The sequence below is a fragment of the Coniosporium apollinis genome, assembly GCF_000281105.1.
Source record: "Coniosporium apollinis CBS 100218 chromosome Unknown supercont1.31, whole genome shotgun sequence".
In the NCBI taxonomy this organism is placed as follows: domain Eukaryota; kingdom Fungi; phylum Ascomycota; class Dothideomycetes; genus Coniosporium; species Coniosporium apollinis.
The window spans coordinates 14,458-29,847 of NW_006913293.1; the positions used below are offsets into that span (position 1 = coordinate 14,458).

The window sequence follows — 15,390 nt, forward strand, 5'->3', positions numbered from 1 at the left end:
GTCATTAGCAAAAGCCTGGCTCGTACTTCAGTAACAAGAACCGTCTCTCGGTGCAAAACTGCATATCGCCACTTTCGTTTCCGCTTGAGGTGCCGTTAGGGAAGCAGACAGTACTGTCTCGAAACCGCTAAGCCAGCCGACGAAAGCTGACCAAGGGCACAGCTTCAACGCAGCCGCAGCCACCATCACACTCTTCCCACCTCCTACGATGGCCGACAGCATCGAGGCAAAGCTCAAGGAAATGCAGTTACTCAGATTGTACCGTCAGCAAAACCTGGGTAATCTTCCCTGCCCCTTCCCATCCCTGCTCAGCTATGAATCCAGTGCTCACCGGACGCTCCTACAGAAATCGCCAAGATACTTTTCAGTGGAGAATGCGTTGTTTTCACCTGCCCAAAACACAGAGGAAGTGGGCCGGAAGGTCCTCGTCGCGGCCGTTCACACACCTTCGGATGAAAAGCGTGCGGTCAAAAGGCTTTTCCTGCAGACGACTGACTGAGAGGGCGTCACGCCGCCGGCTTCGAGGGTCGAAGCTATGGAAGCGTTGTTGGAGTTGATGGAGGAGGCGATAAGAAAGGAACCGAACTAACGATGTCTGACGGGCAAGGGATAGCGAGATCACCATTGCTGAACCTGATCACCTGGGATCAGAGCGTTTCCCTGCTGCCCTTGAGCTTCAGATCTATGGGGATTTCGAGGTCATGTGTTTCTTGCTCTTTCGAATGTCCTCAGGCGTGGAACATCTGCTATCAAGCACCTGGGTTTCCTCCCTGAATATCCCAGCAACTCACGCGGTCGGAATCGAACAGCGTGGTATTTGACAATGCCTAGGGATGCGGCGAGGTACCCTAAGCATAACCATCTACGTTTGTTCCAAGCCACCTTCTGCGTATCATGAAACAGATTTGCCAACTCGCTTGTTTTTCTTTTGTGTGTCATTGCGGAGCTGAGCTCGCCGTTCAGCGGTCTACGCATCAGCAGATCATCTGGGTTTGTTCTTCCTTCTTCTCAAAGATTCGCACTTTCTTCTATCTATCAAGCTGTCAGGAAGGGCACGGCTGGTTACATAGGAAAAAGGGGAGCATCTTCCAGAATGTGCGTTACTCTATACTCCGAGATGTATATGACCACAGCCGTTCCAGCGCAATGCCGCACACGCAGAGTCACAGTTCGGCAATTTCTCCAATTCAGGCTATGACATTCGACAGAAGCAGCAGCAGCAGCAGCAACGCCGCCATGTCTACCGCTTCCTCGAGCAATCCTGCTGCGGAGTACGAGAGCCTCCAAGACAAGCACCGCGAAATGCAGCTCCTTAGTAGCTACCGCCACCAAATCCTAGGTAGCCCTCCCCTTCCACTATACCTGCCCATCCGTTACCCATGGACAAACCGCTGCCCTAACACTGCCTAGCCAACGCCTCGGCTCTCTTCGGCGGCATATGCGACGTCTGCACCATCCGCACGAGCGCGTCCGACGACCAGCCTGCGTTCTCCGCGGCCGTCTTTCGGCCTTCTACCGAGAAGGGGTCCGTGAAGGTCTTCTTGATGCGTAATGAGGACGAGGAGGAGAGGATTAGAGAGATGCGCGGGTGCGAAAGGGAGGACGAGGATGAGGAGACGAAGGTCGTCTTCAAGCATGCCTTCCTTGGGGGCGACGAGGAGGACGACGAGGGTAAAGAGAACAGGAAGAACGAGGACGAGGAAGACGAGGATATGGACATGGAGAACGAAGGAAACGAAGAGGCCGACGAGGCCGACGAGGACGAGGATGTTACCACGCCGCTAACATCGCGGCTCGCAGCGATGGAGAAGCTGCTCGACTTGACCGAAAGTGCGATCCAGGAGGCTCGATTCGTCGCTCTAACGGCGGAGGATTGGGAGTTGTTGGAGAAGGGGGCTAGGAAGCGTGAGCCTACGCCATGTAGGTTTAGCAGCGCGCATCTGTAGGTATCTGCAATGTAGGGAGAGGGAAGACGGTGGAGTGACGGCATGTGTCCTTGCGAACTGGCTTAAGGGGGATTCGATAGAAGTGACGAATGCAGTCATTTATTGCAGTTTTGACAAAGTGGTGACTCATAAAAGTCTTTTCATGCTCGGCTTTCTGCCTCCTATACCGGTCCTTCCGCCTTATTGCTCTTTTCACTGGATATCTCGCGTTGTTCCTCGTCCAAAAAACATGTTCCGCCACCTCAATACATTCCGCCGCACCATCCCGTTTTCTCCATCTGTACCCCATATACTCTGGCAAGTATCCTCTCCCACGCTCTCGACAGCATGGCGGCAACCCAAGAGCGCCAAGTTTCTCTCTCTCTTTCCAGCTTGCTGAATGAGCACAGTTGAGCTCCTCCCACGGCAAGATTTCTATCAGACACTTAAGCTTCTTCAGCCTAATGACGATACCAAGCAAGGCCCAACGCTTTCCAACGCATGCGATCGGCTAGCCGCGAATCCACGGATCCTGCAGGCCAAATGCCCCATCTAGCGACGCGGCCCAGCGAAGCTCATCCACCATAAGCTAATCCTCCCACCCGCACCCCAAACCTTCATTCTGGCTCCCAATGCGTCCTTCTCCAACCCCGGTACTCTTCACCACCATGGCCCCTCCGGCCTCCAGAAGCCCCTTTCCCGCCCTCCCGAAGCACCTCATATGGAACAGCGCCAGTATATTGCACATGGCGATCCCAGTCCTCGAGTCTCCTGAACGGACTCCTAAGCCACGCTTCCAGCTCATGCAAAAACAGCCGCGCGTTTTCTCTGCCGAGGAACTCCTGGAGTAGCTCTTCCGCGTGGCCGCCTTTCGGGGCCGAGGTTTTGAGGATGGCGACGATGTATTCGAGGAGGAACTCTGCATTGTTCGCGCGCCTTGTTGTCGTGGCAGTAGGTGTCATGGTGCGGCTGGGAGTATTTCCGCATGAAGGTGCAGCCGAGGATGTCGATGGTTCAGGCGTTGGCGCCGCCGCCAGCGGATCCAGAAACTCAAACACCCTCAGCTCGCGCCGGAGGAAGGCACGCGCCCGGCTCTGGAGATTCGCATCTGCGGCGAAGCTCGCGGCAGTGAAGTCCCGGTAGCGCGAGTGCCGGTTGCTGCCGACGTGCAGGGAGTAGAGCTTGTTCCTGTACACAGCGCGCCGGCGGAGGAGCGCAGCGTCGGGCGTGACGGGAGCTTCGTTGTTGCGGGACCGGCGAGGCCTGCGTGGCGTGCTGGTACCAGCTCCGTAGCCCGCACCACTGCCGCTGCGTGGATGCGGAGGTGCGGAAGCCGCTTTCTGCGTCAGCGCAGGTGTTTCGACAACGTAGGTCTTGTAGTCGTCCGGTCCACACCAATCATACTGCACGGCGGTGACCTGGGCATTGCAGAGAGGGCAGCGAGGGTGCGATTGTAGCCAGCTCGCTAGACAGAGGAAGTCGAAGGCCGTATGGTTGCAGGGGACTGTGATGGCGCGCTCGGAGACGGGGGAGAGGCAGATGACGCAGGCATCTTGGGCGCTGGTGCTGGTGGTTCGCTTGCGTTTGAGTGACACGGTTGAGGGGGTAGAAGATACTGTCGATTTTGGTGTCTCTAAGTGAGCGGCGGTGTCCATGCAATATGTAAAGAGTGGTGGAAAGGTGGGCCAGGTGATGAGAGACGGAGACGAGAGGGAGACGAGACGGAGGCTCTGCGGTATCAAGACGGGTGGCGTTTCGAGCAGGGGCTAGCCGTTCGCTCTAGACAGGGAAGGGTCTGGCAGCCGCAAGCTTACTCGTCCTGGACTAGGCAGTTCTAGGTACTCGGGCTGTTAGGGCTGAGTAGGCGGACGACGGACTTCAGTTTCACAACGGCAGTCACGGCCCGCTCAGCCGCTCTGTGTCTTTCCCTCCTCCCTCCCTCCCTCCTCACTCCCTCCTCACTCCCTCCTCCTTCTTGGTGGATGGGCCTCTTGCTTCCTCGGCACTTCTCCCCGATCTCACAGCATCTGAAGAAGATGGCAACGAACGGCCACAGAATCGCCAGCGCGAACGGCACCGGCATCAGTGGAAGTAGCCAAACGCCAATCCACACCGTGACTGCGCTGAAGCGATGGTCATGCGATCATGAGACGGAGCTGCCAGGTAAGCCATCCGAACCCATGGGAAGCCTGGAAGCTAACGTCCCCGGCAGCCGTCGACCAGATCAAGGCAATCCACGTCTACGACTTTGACAACACCCGTGCGTACACCTGAACCAATCCCCAAACACAGTAGCTGACACCTCTACAGTCTTCTGCAGTCCCCTTCCGAACCGACAGGTATGGACCGGCCCCACTATCGGCCAGCTACAGAACCAGGATGTCTTCGTCAACGGTGGCTGGTGGCATGATTCTGCCATCCTCGCTGCTACTGGTGAAGGCGAAGAGAAAGAGGAGCCGCGGGCGTGGAAAGGATGGTGGAATGAGCAGATTGTACGTGTCAATTGCTCCTAAGCGGCACCGTCCTGCTGACCGTCTCTCATAGGTCCAACTCGTCGAGCTCTCCATGCAGCAGAAAGACGCCCTATCCGTCCTCCTCACCGGCCGAGCCGAAGGCGCCTTCGCCGAGCTTGTCAAGAAGATCGTCAAGAGCAAAAATCTCCACTTCGACATGACCTGCCTCAAACCCACCGTCGGTCCCGCGAACCAGCGATTCTCAAGCACGATGGAATTCAAGCAAACACTCCTCCGCGACCTCGTCCACACCTACCGCGACGCCGACGAGATCCGCGTCTACGAAGACCGCCCAAAACACACCCAGGGCTTCCGCAACTTCTTCACCTCCTTCAACAGCGCCCTGCTCTCCCCCAACCCACCCATCCCCCGCAAACCCATCACCGCCGAAGTCATCCAAGTAGCCGAGAACGCCACGACCCTCGATCCCGTCTCCGAAGTCGCCGAGATCCAGCGCATGATCAACGCGCACAACCTTCTCGTCCGCGCCGGGACCGCCCCTCCGCGCGCCCTCCCCATGACCATCACCAAGCAGATCTTCTACACCGGCTACCTGATCCACCCGCGCGACACAGAGCGCCTGTGCAGCCTCGTCGCCATCCCACCCAACACCTCCGAAACAGACATCAAGTACATGGCCAACAGCATCATGATCAAGCCCGGCGTCGCCCCCCACAGCCTGCTGCGCAAAGTCGGCGGCATCGGCGCCAAGCGGCGCTGGCGCGTCACAGGCGTCGCGCTCTTCGAGAACAAGCTGTGGGCTGCGCGGGTCGCGCCTGTGCGGCCCTCACCCACCCAGGCGGCGCCGTACGTCTACACGGACCACGCGACGCCGAATGTCGTGCTCGCGATGCGCGGCAGGCACACGGATGCCAGAGACGCGGGACGGATCCAGAACTGGCAGCCCGTGCCCGAGGACAAGGCATTTGAGTTCGAGACGACGGTCGGAGAGAAGGTTTTGCTGAAGATTGAGCAGGAGAGGCGTGGGCCGCCGCGGGAGAGGGAGAGGAAGCGCGGAGCGGAGGAGATGCAGAACCAACAAGACTTCATCCGGCTAGATGCGGGCGATGAGGATCAATGGCCCGCGCTGGGGAGCACCCAGAACCAGCCACAACAGCCGCACCAGCAGGCAAGGAATACGCACCCCAGGCCTGCTCCGCCGGACGATCGGAGACCGCTTGCTATCTCGGCGAACCAGAGGGCTTTTAATCAGAATAGGGGACGGGGAGGTCAGCACTATGGGCAGGGCAGGGGTGGTAGGGATTTCCACCACGGAGCCAACAGGGGCGGCGCGAGAGGCGGATATGGCCGAGGCGGAGGCGGAGGTGGCGGAGGTGGCGGTGGTGGTGGTGGTGGTGGTGGCGGCGGCGGCGGCGGACGAGGTCGCGGTAGGGGTGGTGGGTACAAGAGCTTGGACGATGTGGGTAGTGCGGGGAAGGGGTATGGCCTTGATGGGGCTTACGAGGATGGGGGGATGGTATACTGATTCCTGCAGAGCGAAGAGAAGGTGTGAAGCGTCTGGACGTCGAACTGAGGAGGGTCTTCTGCCCTTAGAAAGCGGGGGGCGTACGGCAGAGCATATCGTCCAGGGTGTGTCTGGCTCGGACGGAGTTTATATATTTACGGGCATGTGGGGTAGGTTGGCATCAGAGCTTCTCGTTCAGGCCTCGGTTTGCGTTACGACGTGTTCGCAGGATGGGCGTCGGGGTTGCTCTGTTGCTGGGAGATTTCCGGTGCTGTGGAGCTGTCCCTGGGGATCTGTTTGCTAGGGCCTTCTCCCGCTTCGCTCTCGAGAAAAGGAAGATTCGCGTATGATCCCAGTTCCCGTCAGTCTTCGCGTGGGGTGCGCTATATGTACTCATAATCTGAGACCGCGAGAAAAGTCCCCCAATCTCGTTCTCGCGAGCTTAAAGCCGTCGGCCTATCGCATCTCTGCATGAGCGCCTATATGTTGGGAGATACGTGGGACGGTGTCAAACATTGTGGTCGAGATTTGTCTGGCTCGTCACTTGGTATCCGTATCCCCAGCCTTTGTGCCAGGTAAAGAGGCCACGAAGCAGAGCTCAAGACAACGCGGAAATCTGTCACGCTGCTTCCTCATTCGCGACCAATCCATTCCACTTGTCAAGTCCGCCTTCGCACAAACTCCACGCGCCTCCCGAGAACTCCTGCCCATTCTGTTGCGGAAAGTCACACCGGCGACACAACGACTGCCGTTCATCCTTGAATCACCAACGCACCCCCCGGAACCGTCGGATTCTCCAGCAAAGCCTCCGCCGTCGCCGCCAGCCTGTCCATAACCTGAAGCCTGGACAGATAAGGCCGTGCCGTCCACATGGCTGGTGCTTCGTAGCAGGATCTTGAGCGGACCTCCGCCATCCCGTAGGTCTGTAGATGCCCGCAGAGAAGGCCGTTCCCGCCCTGTGCGTGTAGCCCTTCGGGCGGATTGAAACTACGCAACTCCCGCCCCAGAGCGCTGCGGCGGTTGCTCAAAGTAGATGTCGGTGAGCTGCCTCGTTTCGTCGTGAGGGATACGTGGTAGATGGAAGGAGAGGATAAGGTGATGCTGAGATGTGGGGGTGTGGATGGGAACATACATTGGATCACGCAGGAACGAAACGCGTTGAAGTACGATGCTAGCGTACAAATGAGCGGGCGGTGAGAAGATATTCTCGTTCTTTACATACCCGTGTGGGCTCTGCCAACAGCTCCACAAACAGACAGCTTGACAAACAGAGAAGAGCGGGAGTGTAGCAAATGGAAGATAGCGACAGCTTAGGTCCGCTGGATCTACCTTACACCGACCTCAACCTCACCCCATCCTTCTCCAGCGCCTTCTCCGTTATTGTCAGTAGCCTCTCCGCGGCTTCGAGTCTCGAAGCCAACGGCGTGCCGTCTTCCCTACTCCGCGCCCGCAGCACGAAGTGCTTTAGCGAGTGCTTCTTGCTCGCGGCTGTGGCGACGCCCGCGAAGCATACCGACGCGCCCTGTGCATCTGTGCCACGGCTGGTGAAAACGATACATTCGCTGCCGGATAGCGCTGCCGCATTTGCTGTACGTGGAGCCGGTGAGCACACTGTGTTTAGAAATAGGCGTGGAAGGGGTTTAGGGGAGGCTGATGGGCTTACCTATAATTTGTTGGCGGTATAGGGCTAGAAGCTGCATTCCTTCGAGCCTTTCAATCGTATGAAGGGCTCCTACGGGGGCGTTATCGGGGTCAATGATAGCCATGGATAAACAAGGCGGTGGTATTCTTTCTTTTAAGGACTTTGACTAGTACGGGCGACGGGTGGAGGATTGGGAGAGCTATCTTCGCTTCTTTCTATGCCGCCTTACGCAAGAACGAAACATGGTGATATGGAAGCCTATGGCACGAGTGGGCGAGTACTAAAGTACGCTGCTGCTGCTACGTACGAGCGGAGCCTCTGCCAGGGGCTCGACAAACGGACGGCTCGAACAAACAGAAGAAGGGCGGGACTTTAGCACACAGGGAAAGAAGAAGTGCATTCATCTGAAGAGTAAGGAAAGAAACAACACTGCCACCAGCTCATGCCAGCGGGGGAACCGCTGAATGGATGTTTGGTTCCGCATGTAGCAGAGCTATGCTTGGAGGGCATAGTCAGTGCAGTTGCATCTAACTCTCCCGGCACGTAAGAGGTGACTTCAAGGGATGAAGACAGATGGTGAGAACGAAGGATACCGTGGTTCGTGACATCGTCAGCATAGCGCACCGACCCGCTCAATCGCTGCCATCCCAAAGCAAACGGAATACGCAGTGAGGACGAGTGAAGCGAGAAGGAAGGGAAGGGAGCGATGAAGGGGGTTCCATGCGCTACCACCCGAACTCGGAATCAGAAACGCTTGCGCTTGTAACATCGTAAAGACCGTGGGTATGAATGAAATGTTTATGTACTACTACACCATTAGCACTAGTATTCAATGCCTCTCCTAGTGGTCCCAATGCATCTCCCTGGACAATACCTACCACCCCAGGCGCTAAAAGAAGCCATGCACAAGGGCCCTGAAGCAAAATGCGAAACAGTGTATCTACAAAACCCCAGCTCCACTACGCACCTTCAGCCTTGCTCGGCGTCAACACGCCCGGCCTTTCCGTCTGCGCCGCCACAGCCGCAACACTGAGTTCGCTACCCCCAGTCGACTGGCTCATCCCCAGCATCCTCCTCGCCAGCAACTCCCTCTGCCCCTCGCTCGCCGTGCTAATCTGGCTCTCACTCATCGCCGCCACCGGCTCCCCCTCCTCCGCAGCATCATCCTCAACAGGCGAGACAACAACGACGCCATCCCCATGCCCCTCCCCACCGCCATTGATACCCCAGTTCGAGTTAGTATTGATCTCGGCGTCTTCCTGCGCCCTCAACCAAGGCACCCTCAAACACCGCTCCGCCAACCGAATCGTTGTCCCATCCAAAGGCCGGAAGTGCGCCCACCCAGCCCCCTGTCGCCGTGCCAGACTCCGCAGCACCTTGACCGTCTCCTCGCGCTTATACCCGCCTCCGCCTCCGCCGCCCTGTCGTCCGATCTGGCTATTCGCCAGCAGGGGGCACAGCACGCGGAGATACGTATGTCGCAGCGCCCCCACAGGCGTCGTGCCGCCGTGGTCGTCGCTGTCGTCCGGCAGGTCGAGGAGATTGCGCAGGATCACGTCGAGCAGCACGAAGAGGTCGTTTGTGTAGAAGTATTCTGCTGTGGCGGGCGTCTGGAAGAGGAGGTAGAGCAGCTTCAGGATGAGGAGTTGCAGACTGGTTTCGGATTCGCGGTTTAGGAGCAGGATTAGGTTTTCGCCGAAGGTTTTGTGGTGCGCGCCGTGGGTGGAGAGGGCTTTGATTACGCGGTTTGTGAGCGGGGCCCGCGGGGGGTTGGGAGAGGTGGTGGGGGGTGGAGGGACGGTGGAGGCGACGAGGTATTGCTCGTTGAGGACGAGCTGGTGGGGGTTAGTCTGGCTCGTAGGAGGGGATTGGGGGCTTTGAGTTGACGTACTAGGACGCGGATGACGTGGTAGTGGTAGGGATCGCTGGCGTCGTTGGAGTGCTGTTCGATGATCTGGAAGAGGTGCAGCACGAAAGTGTCGTCGACAGCCGCTGCTGGACGTCAGCCTGTAACTTCAGCTCAATTGACAGTCCTAGCGCCTTACACAAGTCCTCCCATGTCAGTCGCTGCATCCGCGACATCCCATACATCAGCTCCAGCAGCAGACGGTGCAGCTGCGGCTCCTGCTCGCGCTGTCGGGCTTGAATAAGCTCTACCAGCCGTGGGAAGACGCCTTCCACCCGCATCATCTCGAACGTCTCGTCATTGCTGCGGCCGTCGAACAGCAGGAATGCTGCGATGAGGTGGAGCGTGGGCGCATCATCTTCCTGCTCTACGGTTACTCCCCGTGACACACAGGTTTTGTCTACCGTATCTGATCCTACCTGAAGCAGTCCATATATAATCTGCCGCCGCACATAGTCCTTGTTTGATGTGAAGATCGCCGACTCGAGCAGCTTGTACGAGCAGCGCGCAATGTCGTAGTCGGATTGGAGGTACTCCTCTTCGCCAGTCAATGAGCCGTATCGGCGAAAGGTATTCGGCGGAGGAAATACCTTTGAAGTTTGTGGTGAAGCTCAGGTACGCCCGGAGCGCGTTGTCGATGGCCTCGTGCGATTGGCACGGTGTGCAGACTATGTCATCGAGTTCTGGTCCAGCGGATGGTCAGTGGATGGACAAGCACGGGGAGATACATAGCGCACCGTCCCAGAATTGCTGCTCATTTTCTAGGCTGTACGACACCTCAAACTCCATGCTGAGGCCGACGGCGGCAGTATGCAGGCATCGTCTCGGCGGCTTGTGGGGTTATTGCTGGCGGGACATTTGACGTGGTAGATGGACTTGGTAGGCGAGACGGATCTAGAAGACCTCCTGCCGGTGCAGCAGGTACATGCGCGGCGTGACATCTCGTATTACACTTGCTCTGATTGTGTCTCTCACGATAGATCGAGATGCCCAGTCGGAGACACATACTAATTGGTCTCAGTTTTGAGGCTTCAGGGTTCCAATTGCAACATGTGAAATGTTGATAGAATACAGAATCACAGCATCAGCCGACGCTCGTGCTTTTAGTCTACAAACGCCGGGGAACAGATCCAACGCCTTCCCCAAAATCCCCTGTAAACACCACGCAATGCTCCCAAAACTTATCCAAGCTTTCCGCAAACCCTTAAGGAAAACCAAAGCCTCCCGGAAACTGAAAGCCGCCCTGACCGCCCGCAAACTTGAACCCCTGACCCGGCCCCTGATTGAACACAAAGTGCGGCCCGCCGCCCTGACCGCCAAACGGACTTCCCTGGAACGGATGACCTTGCTCCTGGTTATTCGGATCATCACCCCTGTCAAACCTCGCCTTCAGTTCAGGGTCCTTGAGAACCTCATACGCCTCGTTGATAGCCCCCATCTTCTTCTCCGCCTCCTCTTTCGTAATACCCTGCTGGGAAGCCTTGTCCGGGTGGTACAGCTTGCTGAGCTTGCGGTAGGCGCGCTTGATTTCGCGGTCGTCGGCGTCGCGCGAGACGCCGAGGACTTTGTAGTAGTCTTTCTGCTTGGAGCGCTTGAGGAGCGTCTGGGCTTCGTTTAGCAGTTTCTGGATCTTTTGGTTGTTGCCGTGGTGTTCTTTGGCTTCGTTGAGAGTGTGGATGGCGGCGTCAAAATCGTCGTTGTCAAGGTGGCGCTGTGCTTTGTGGATGAGACCGTGCAAGAAGGTAGGGTTGAGTGCTAGGGCATCCTCGCAATACTGCTGCGCGCGCTTGTTGTTGTTCATCTGGAAATCATGTCAGCTAGAGTACGCCTCTATGCATAGGCCGCGAGTGAAGCTTACTTCCATGTAGGCTTCGCAGGTCATTTCGACAAGACTGCCGTACAGTCCACTGGGTGCTTTAGGGTGGATGATGCCCTCGCCCTTGTATTTCTCGACATCTTCCTTGACCTCCTGGATCAGTCCTGGAGCGTCCCCCATCGGAATCATCTGATGGGCCGCGCTGTTGAATTGCCGCTTCTCCATCAACTGCTTCACGTTCTTCAATCTCTTGTCGAGTGCCTTCTCCCTCTTCCTAAGCTTCATACAAGCTTTCGAATCTGGGTCTGATTGCAGACATTTGGCCAGTTGCGAGAGCCCCTTGTCTGTCTCGCCAAGAGAGTAAAAGCTCATCGCGGAGACCTGCAGGTGCGGTTCGATTGAGCCTGATGCGATCTGGAGGACGTGTTGCAGGTCGCTGAGCGCCTCAACCACCTCGCCCTTCTCCAACCTGCATCTTGCTCTCAGCTTCCGCAGCGCCAGATCCGACCCCGCCGTCATGACCGCAAGCCCAGCCTGGCTGACGCACGCTTCCCAGTCGCCCTTCCTCTCCGCCTCTGTCGCCAGCCTCGACGCTTCCCGCGCCTCCAGCAGTTCTGCGATCTCCTGCCCGCCTGTTTTGCCCGCAGCCTCGAAGTCCGCACGCGCGGCTTCCCAGTCGCCATTCCTGCTTTTTATCTTTGCCCGCTGTAACAATGCGCCCTCAAAGTCGGGTTTGATCGCCAAGACTCTGTCGAAGTCTTGCTGCGCCTGGGTGTTGCGGCCGAGAGACAGGTAGGTTGCGCCACGCTTGAAGAGGGTGAGGTAGTTCTGCGGGTCGCGGGACACGGCAATGTCGAAGTATGTCAATGCGTCCTGGGCGTTGCCGGCGGCTAGGTTCGTATTTGCGGAGGAGATGAGCTGGGATATGGGTGTGTCGGCGGGTATGGAGGACGCGGAGAGGGAGAAGGCTAGGGGTGCGGCGGAGAGGATGATTGCGCTGAGGGCGAGGGAGGTGAGTGGAAGGATCATGGCTACTGCTTGCTGCACGGAGAGTAGCCAGATATCATGAATGGGTGAGGGGAGGTGAGGAATTAAAGATTAAGGAGCGATTCAATGACGCTGGATGTTGGAAGGTAAAGGTGGCTTCAGCCTCAGGGCAAACACAAAAGATCGAGGGATGCGCTCCGGGCCTTCTTCGGGCCTGGCCCGAGGACCGGCAACGCCCAGTCTGGCAATCCTTGCGAGCGGCATGACGGTCCGGCGTTGAAGCGCGGAGAAGACTGAGAGTGCCAGTGCCATTTGACACCTGCCGCATGCTATGGATTGCATATGCATATGTAGAACCACCAGTGCAATACTCAAACACTCGAGATAACATAAATTCCCCGCGCTTTGCAGCACTCCCCTCATCCCAACCTCGCAAGCCGTCATGGCTCCTCTACGCCTCCGAGTTGACGGCGCCACCTTCCGAGATCCCCACAACCGCGAAGTCACCCTGCACGGTATCAACGTCGCCGCCGATGCAAAGTTTCCCGATCGACCTGACCAGCCGTCTCACGTTGCCGAGGACTTCTTCAACGGCGATAACGTCTCGTTCGCCCAGCGGCCGTTCCCCGTGGAAGAGGCGTCTACCCACTTTACACGGCTAAGGAAATGGGGGTATAACACGATACGCTATGTCTTCACCTGGGAGGCTATCGAAGCGGCAGGACCGCGGAGGTACGACGAGGAGTGGATCCAGCATACACTCTCGATACTCCGGGTCGCCAGAGACCATGGGTTCTACGTTTTCATGGACCCCCATCAGGACGTCTGGTCGAGGTTCACTGGCGGTTCAGGCGCGCCGATGTGGACTGTATATGCTTGTGGGCTAAACCCTCGAGCGTTCGACGCTACAGAGGCTTCTCTAGTGCAGAATACCTACCCAGAGCCTGAGAAGTTCCCGAAGATGATTTGGGCCACTAATTACCACCGCCTCGCCTGCCAAGTCATATTCACTTGCTTCTTCGGCGGGAAGGATTTTGCCCCGAAGGCCATTATTGACGGCAAAAACGTCCAGGACTGGCTGCAAGACCATTTCTTCGATGCATTAAAACACCTCGCGAAAAGGATCCATGAGGCTGGCGATTTGGAGAACGATGTGGTCATAGGGTGGGAGAGCCTGAACGAGCCCAACAGAGGTCTGATCGGCCACCCCGATCTCTCCGTCATTCCACACGAGCAGAAGCTCAAAAAGGGCACATCTCCTACCGCTTGGCAAGCAATCCTAACTGGATCGGGCAGAGCTTGCGAGATTGACACATGGGACTTTGGGGGCATGGGCCCTTACAAATCTGGCACTGTGCTGATAGACCCGCAAGGCCAGTCGGCTTGGCTACCTGCAGACTACGATGACACTTACTACGGCTGGAAGAGAGACCCAGGATGGAGGCTGGGCGAGTGTCTATGGGCTCAACATGGGATCTGGGATCCATCTACCGACGACCTCTTGAAGAAAGATTACTTTGCCAAGGATCCACGTACTGGTGAGACGATAGACTACAAATACTTTACAGATCACTACTGGCTAGAGTACTATAGAAGACACAGCGCCATGGTCAAGAGTGTGTTTCCAGAGAGCATCATGTTTTGTCAACCGCCAGTGCTGGAGGTGCCGCCGTCCATGAAGGGTACGAAAGACGATGATCCAAACATCGTCTTTGCTCCACATTTCTATGATGGCGTGACGCTGATGACGAAGAAGTGGTACGTGCCAGAATCCACTCCCTATTCTGACAATCTCGCTTACCTTACGCCAGGAACCGGCTCTGGAACGTAGATGTGTTCGGCCTGTTGAGAGGGAGGTATCTGAGTCCGGCATTTGCAATCAAAATCGGCGAGACAGCGATCCGAAACTGCTTCCGAGATGAACTGGCAGCAATTAGGAAAGAGGGCATCGACTACATGGGAAACCATCCCTGTGTCTTCACGGAAATCGGCATCCCATACGACATGGATGACCAGTACGCTTACAAGACCGGCGACTACAGCAGCCAGATCGCGGCCATGGATGCGAATCACTTTGCACTTGAGGGCTGCAAAGCCAACGGTTTTACCTTGTGGACTTATGTCGCGACTGTAAGCTAGGTACGAGGCTTGAATAAGACAACAAATGCTGACCAAAGCCAGAACAACCACTACTGGGGAGATCGATGGAACGGCGAAGATCTCTCCATCTACTCGAAAGACGATCTCCCACTTCCAACCCCAGACTCGGGCGCCGAGTCCCGCAACTCCCTCGATCCGAACTCCCCGTCCTACTCGCAAAGCCAGCTTTCAAGAATCGCAAGCATTACGCCGTCAAACCTAAAGCAAGCCCTCTCTGGCGAAAACATGACATCATCGAATCCAAAGCCGCCCTCTGACAAGCCAGATAAACCTGGCTACCGCGCAGCCGAGGCCTTCGTCCGTCCGACCCCCATCGCCACGCACGGTGATCTCTTGACCCACGGCTTCGACCTCCGCAACTGCATCTTTAGACTCTCTCTCACAGCGAAGACGCCCACACAAGACGACGCACCGACGGAGATATTTCTCCCAGAGCATCACTTCCCGCAGGGGAGGAACACGATTGAGGTGAGCGGCGGTAAATGGACGATCAGTGTTGAGGAGGGCGAGGGATGTGAGACTCAGCGGCTGAGGTGGTGGCACGGCGAAGGAGACCAGCACATAAGTATCAAGGGTGTGAGAAGGAAGACTGGGACGGTGCTTGGGGCTGAGGAAGAGGAGGGGTATTTGGAGCAGTGTCAGCAGCAGGGAAAGAACTGTGTGGTTATGTAGGGGGACAATAGACGAGAGTGTTGAGATAGTCGGGTGGGGAACGTGGTTTGGGAGCATTGGTTCCGGGGGGTCTGAGTTGGGATACCAGGCGTTATTGTACAGCTTACATGTTCACCGAAGCGTTGACTGTCTTCCAAGTTGAAGGTGACTCCCGTGACTCCGTGTTCAGGCAGAAGCGCGTGTGTGCCCGCCGCCTCGTCTCTTGCAAACGCTCCAGATGATAGAAGTGCTCAATAAGAACTTCTCGATCATGTGAACGCATGCGGTCCCGGCCTGGAGGCATTCAATGCTAACGTTTCTGTCT

At 57.0% G+C, this 15,390-nt stretch overlaps 7 protein-coding genes across 7 annotated transcripts; 3 read left to right on the forward strand and 4 right to left on the reverse strand.

The window, feature by feature from the left end:
- Positions 1-1,236: 1,236 nt before the first annotated feature.
- Positions 1,237-1,946, forward strand: W97_06051 (uncharacterized protein; the record flags this gene model as incomplete). Its single annotated transcript, XM_007784063.1, has 2 exons — positions 1,237-1,339; positions 1,411-1,946. 2 exons carry the CDS (start codon positions 1,237-1,239, stop codon positions 1,944-1,946), a joined length of 639 nt encoding a protein of 212 aa, XP_007782253.1.
- Positions 1,947-2,542: 596 nt separating this feature from the next.
- On the reverse strand, positions 2,543-3,580 carry W97_06052 (uncharacterized protein; the record flags this gene model as incomplete). The annotated part of the gene is made up of 1 exon (XM_007784064.1): positions 2,543-3,580. The coding sequence occupies one exon, from the start codon at positions 3,578-3,580 to the stop codon at positions 2,543-2,545; it is 1,038 nt and encodes a 345-aa protein (XP_007782254.1).
- A 381-nt stretch (positions 3,581-3,961) lies between these two features.
- W97_06053 (uncharacterized protein) lies at positions 3,962-5,924 on the forward strand (the record flags this gene model as incomplete). The annotated part of the gene is made up of 4 exons (XM_007784065.1): positions 3,962-4,088; positions 4,138-4,185; positions 4,236-4,417; positions 4,470-5,924. 4 exons carry the CDS (start codon positions 3,962-3,964, stop codon positions 5,922-5,924), a joined length of 1,812 nt encoding a protein of 603 aa, XP_007782255.1.
- A 1,309-nt stretch (positions 5,925-7,233) lies between these two features.
- On the reverse strand, positions 7,234-7,669 carry W97_06054 (uncharacterized protein; the record flags this gene model as incomplete). Its single annotated transcript, XM_007784066.1, has 2 exons — positions 7,234-7,490; positions 7,567-7,669. 2 exons carry the CDS (start codon positions 7,667-7,669, stop codon positions 7,234-7,236), a joined length of 360 nt encoding a protein of 119 aa, XP_007782256.1.
- An 835-nt stretch (positions 7,670-8,504) lies between these two features.
- On the reverse strand, positions 8,505-10,240 carry W97_06055 (uncharacterized protein; the record flags this gene model as incomplete). Its single annotated transcript, XM_007784067.1, has 6 exons — positions 8,505-9,380; positions 9,437-9,537; positions 9,591-9,813; positions 9,871-9,989; positions 10,042-10,134; positions 10,189-10,240. 6 exons carry the CDS (start codon positions 10,238-10,240, stop codon positions 8,505-8,507), a joined length of 1,464 nt encoding a protein of 487 aa, XP_007782257.1.
- A 415-nt stretch (positions 10,241-10,655) lies between these two features.
- On the reverse strand, positions 10,656-12,296 carry W97_06056 (uncharacterized protein; the record flags this gene model as incomplete). The annotated part of the gene is made up of 2 exons (XM_007784068.1): positions 10,656-11,252; positions 11,310-12,296. The coding sequence occupies 2 exons, from the start codon at positions 12,294-12,296 to the stop codon at positions 10,656-10,658; spliced, it is 1,584 nt and encodes a 527-aa protein (XP_007782258.1).
- Positions 12,297-12,696: 400 nt separating this feature from the next.
- Positions 12,697-15,086, forward strand: W97_06057 (uncharacterized protein; the record flags this gene model as incomplete). The annotated part of the gene is made up of 3 exons (XM_007784069.1): positions 12,697-14,012; positions 14,066-14,384; positions 14,436-15,086. The coding sequence occupies 3 exons, from the start codon at positions 12,697-12,699 to the stop codon at positions 15,084-15,086; spliced, it is 2,286 nt and encodes a 761-aa protein (XP_007782259.1).
- Positions 15,087-15,390: the final 304 nt, after the last annotated feature.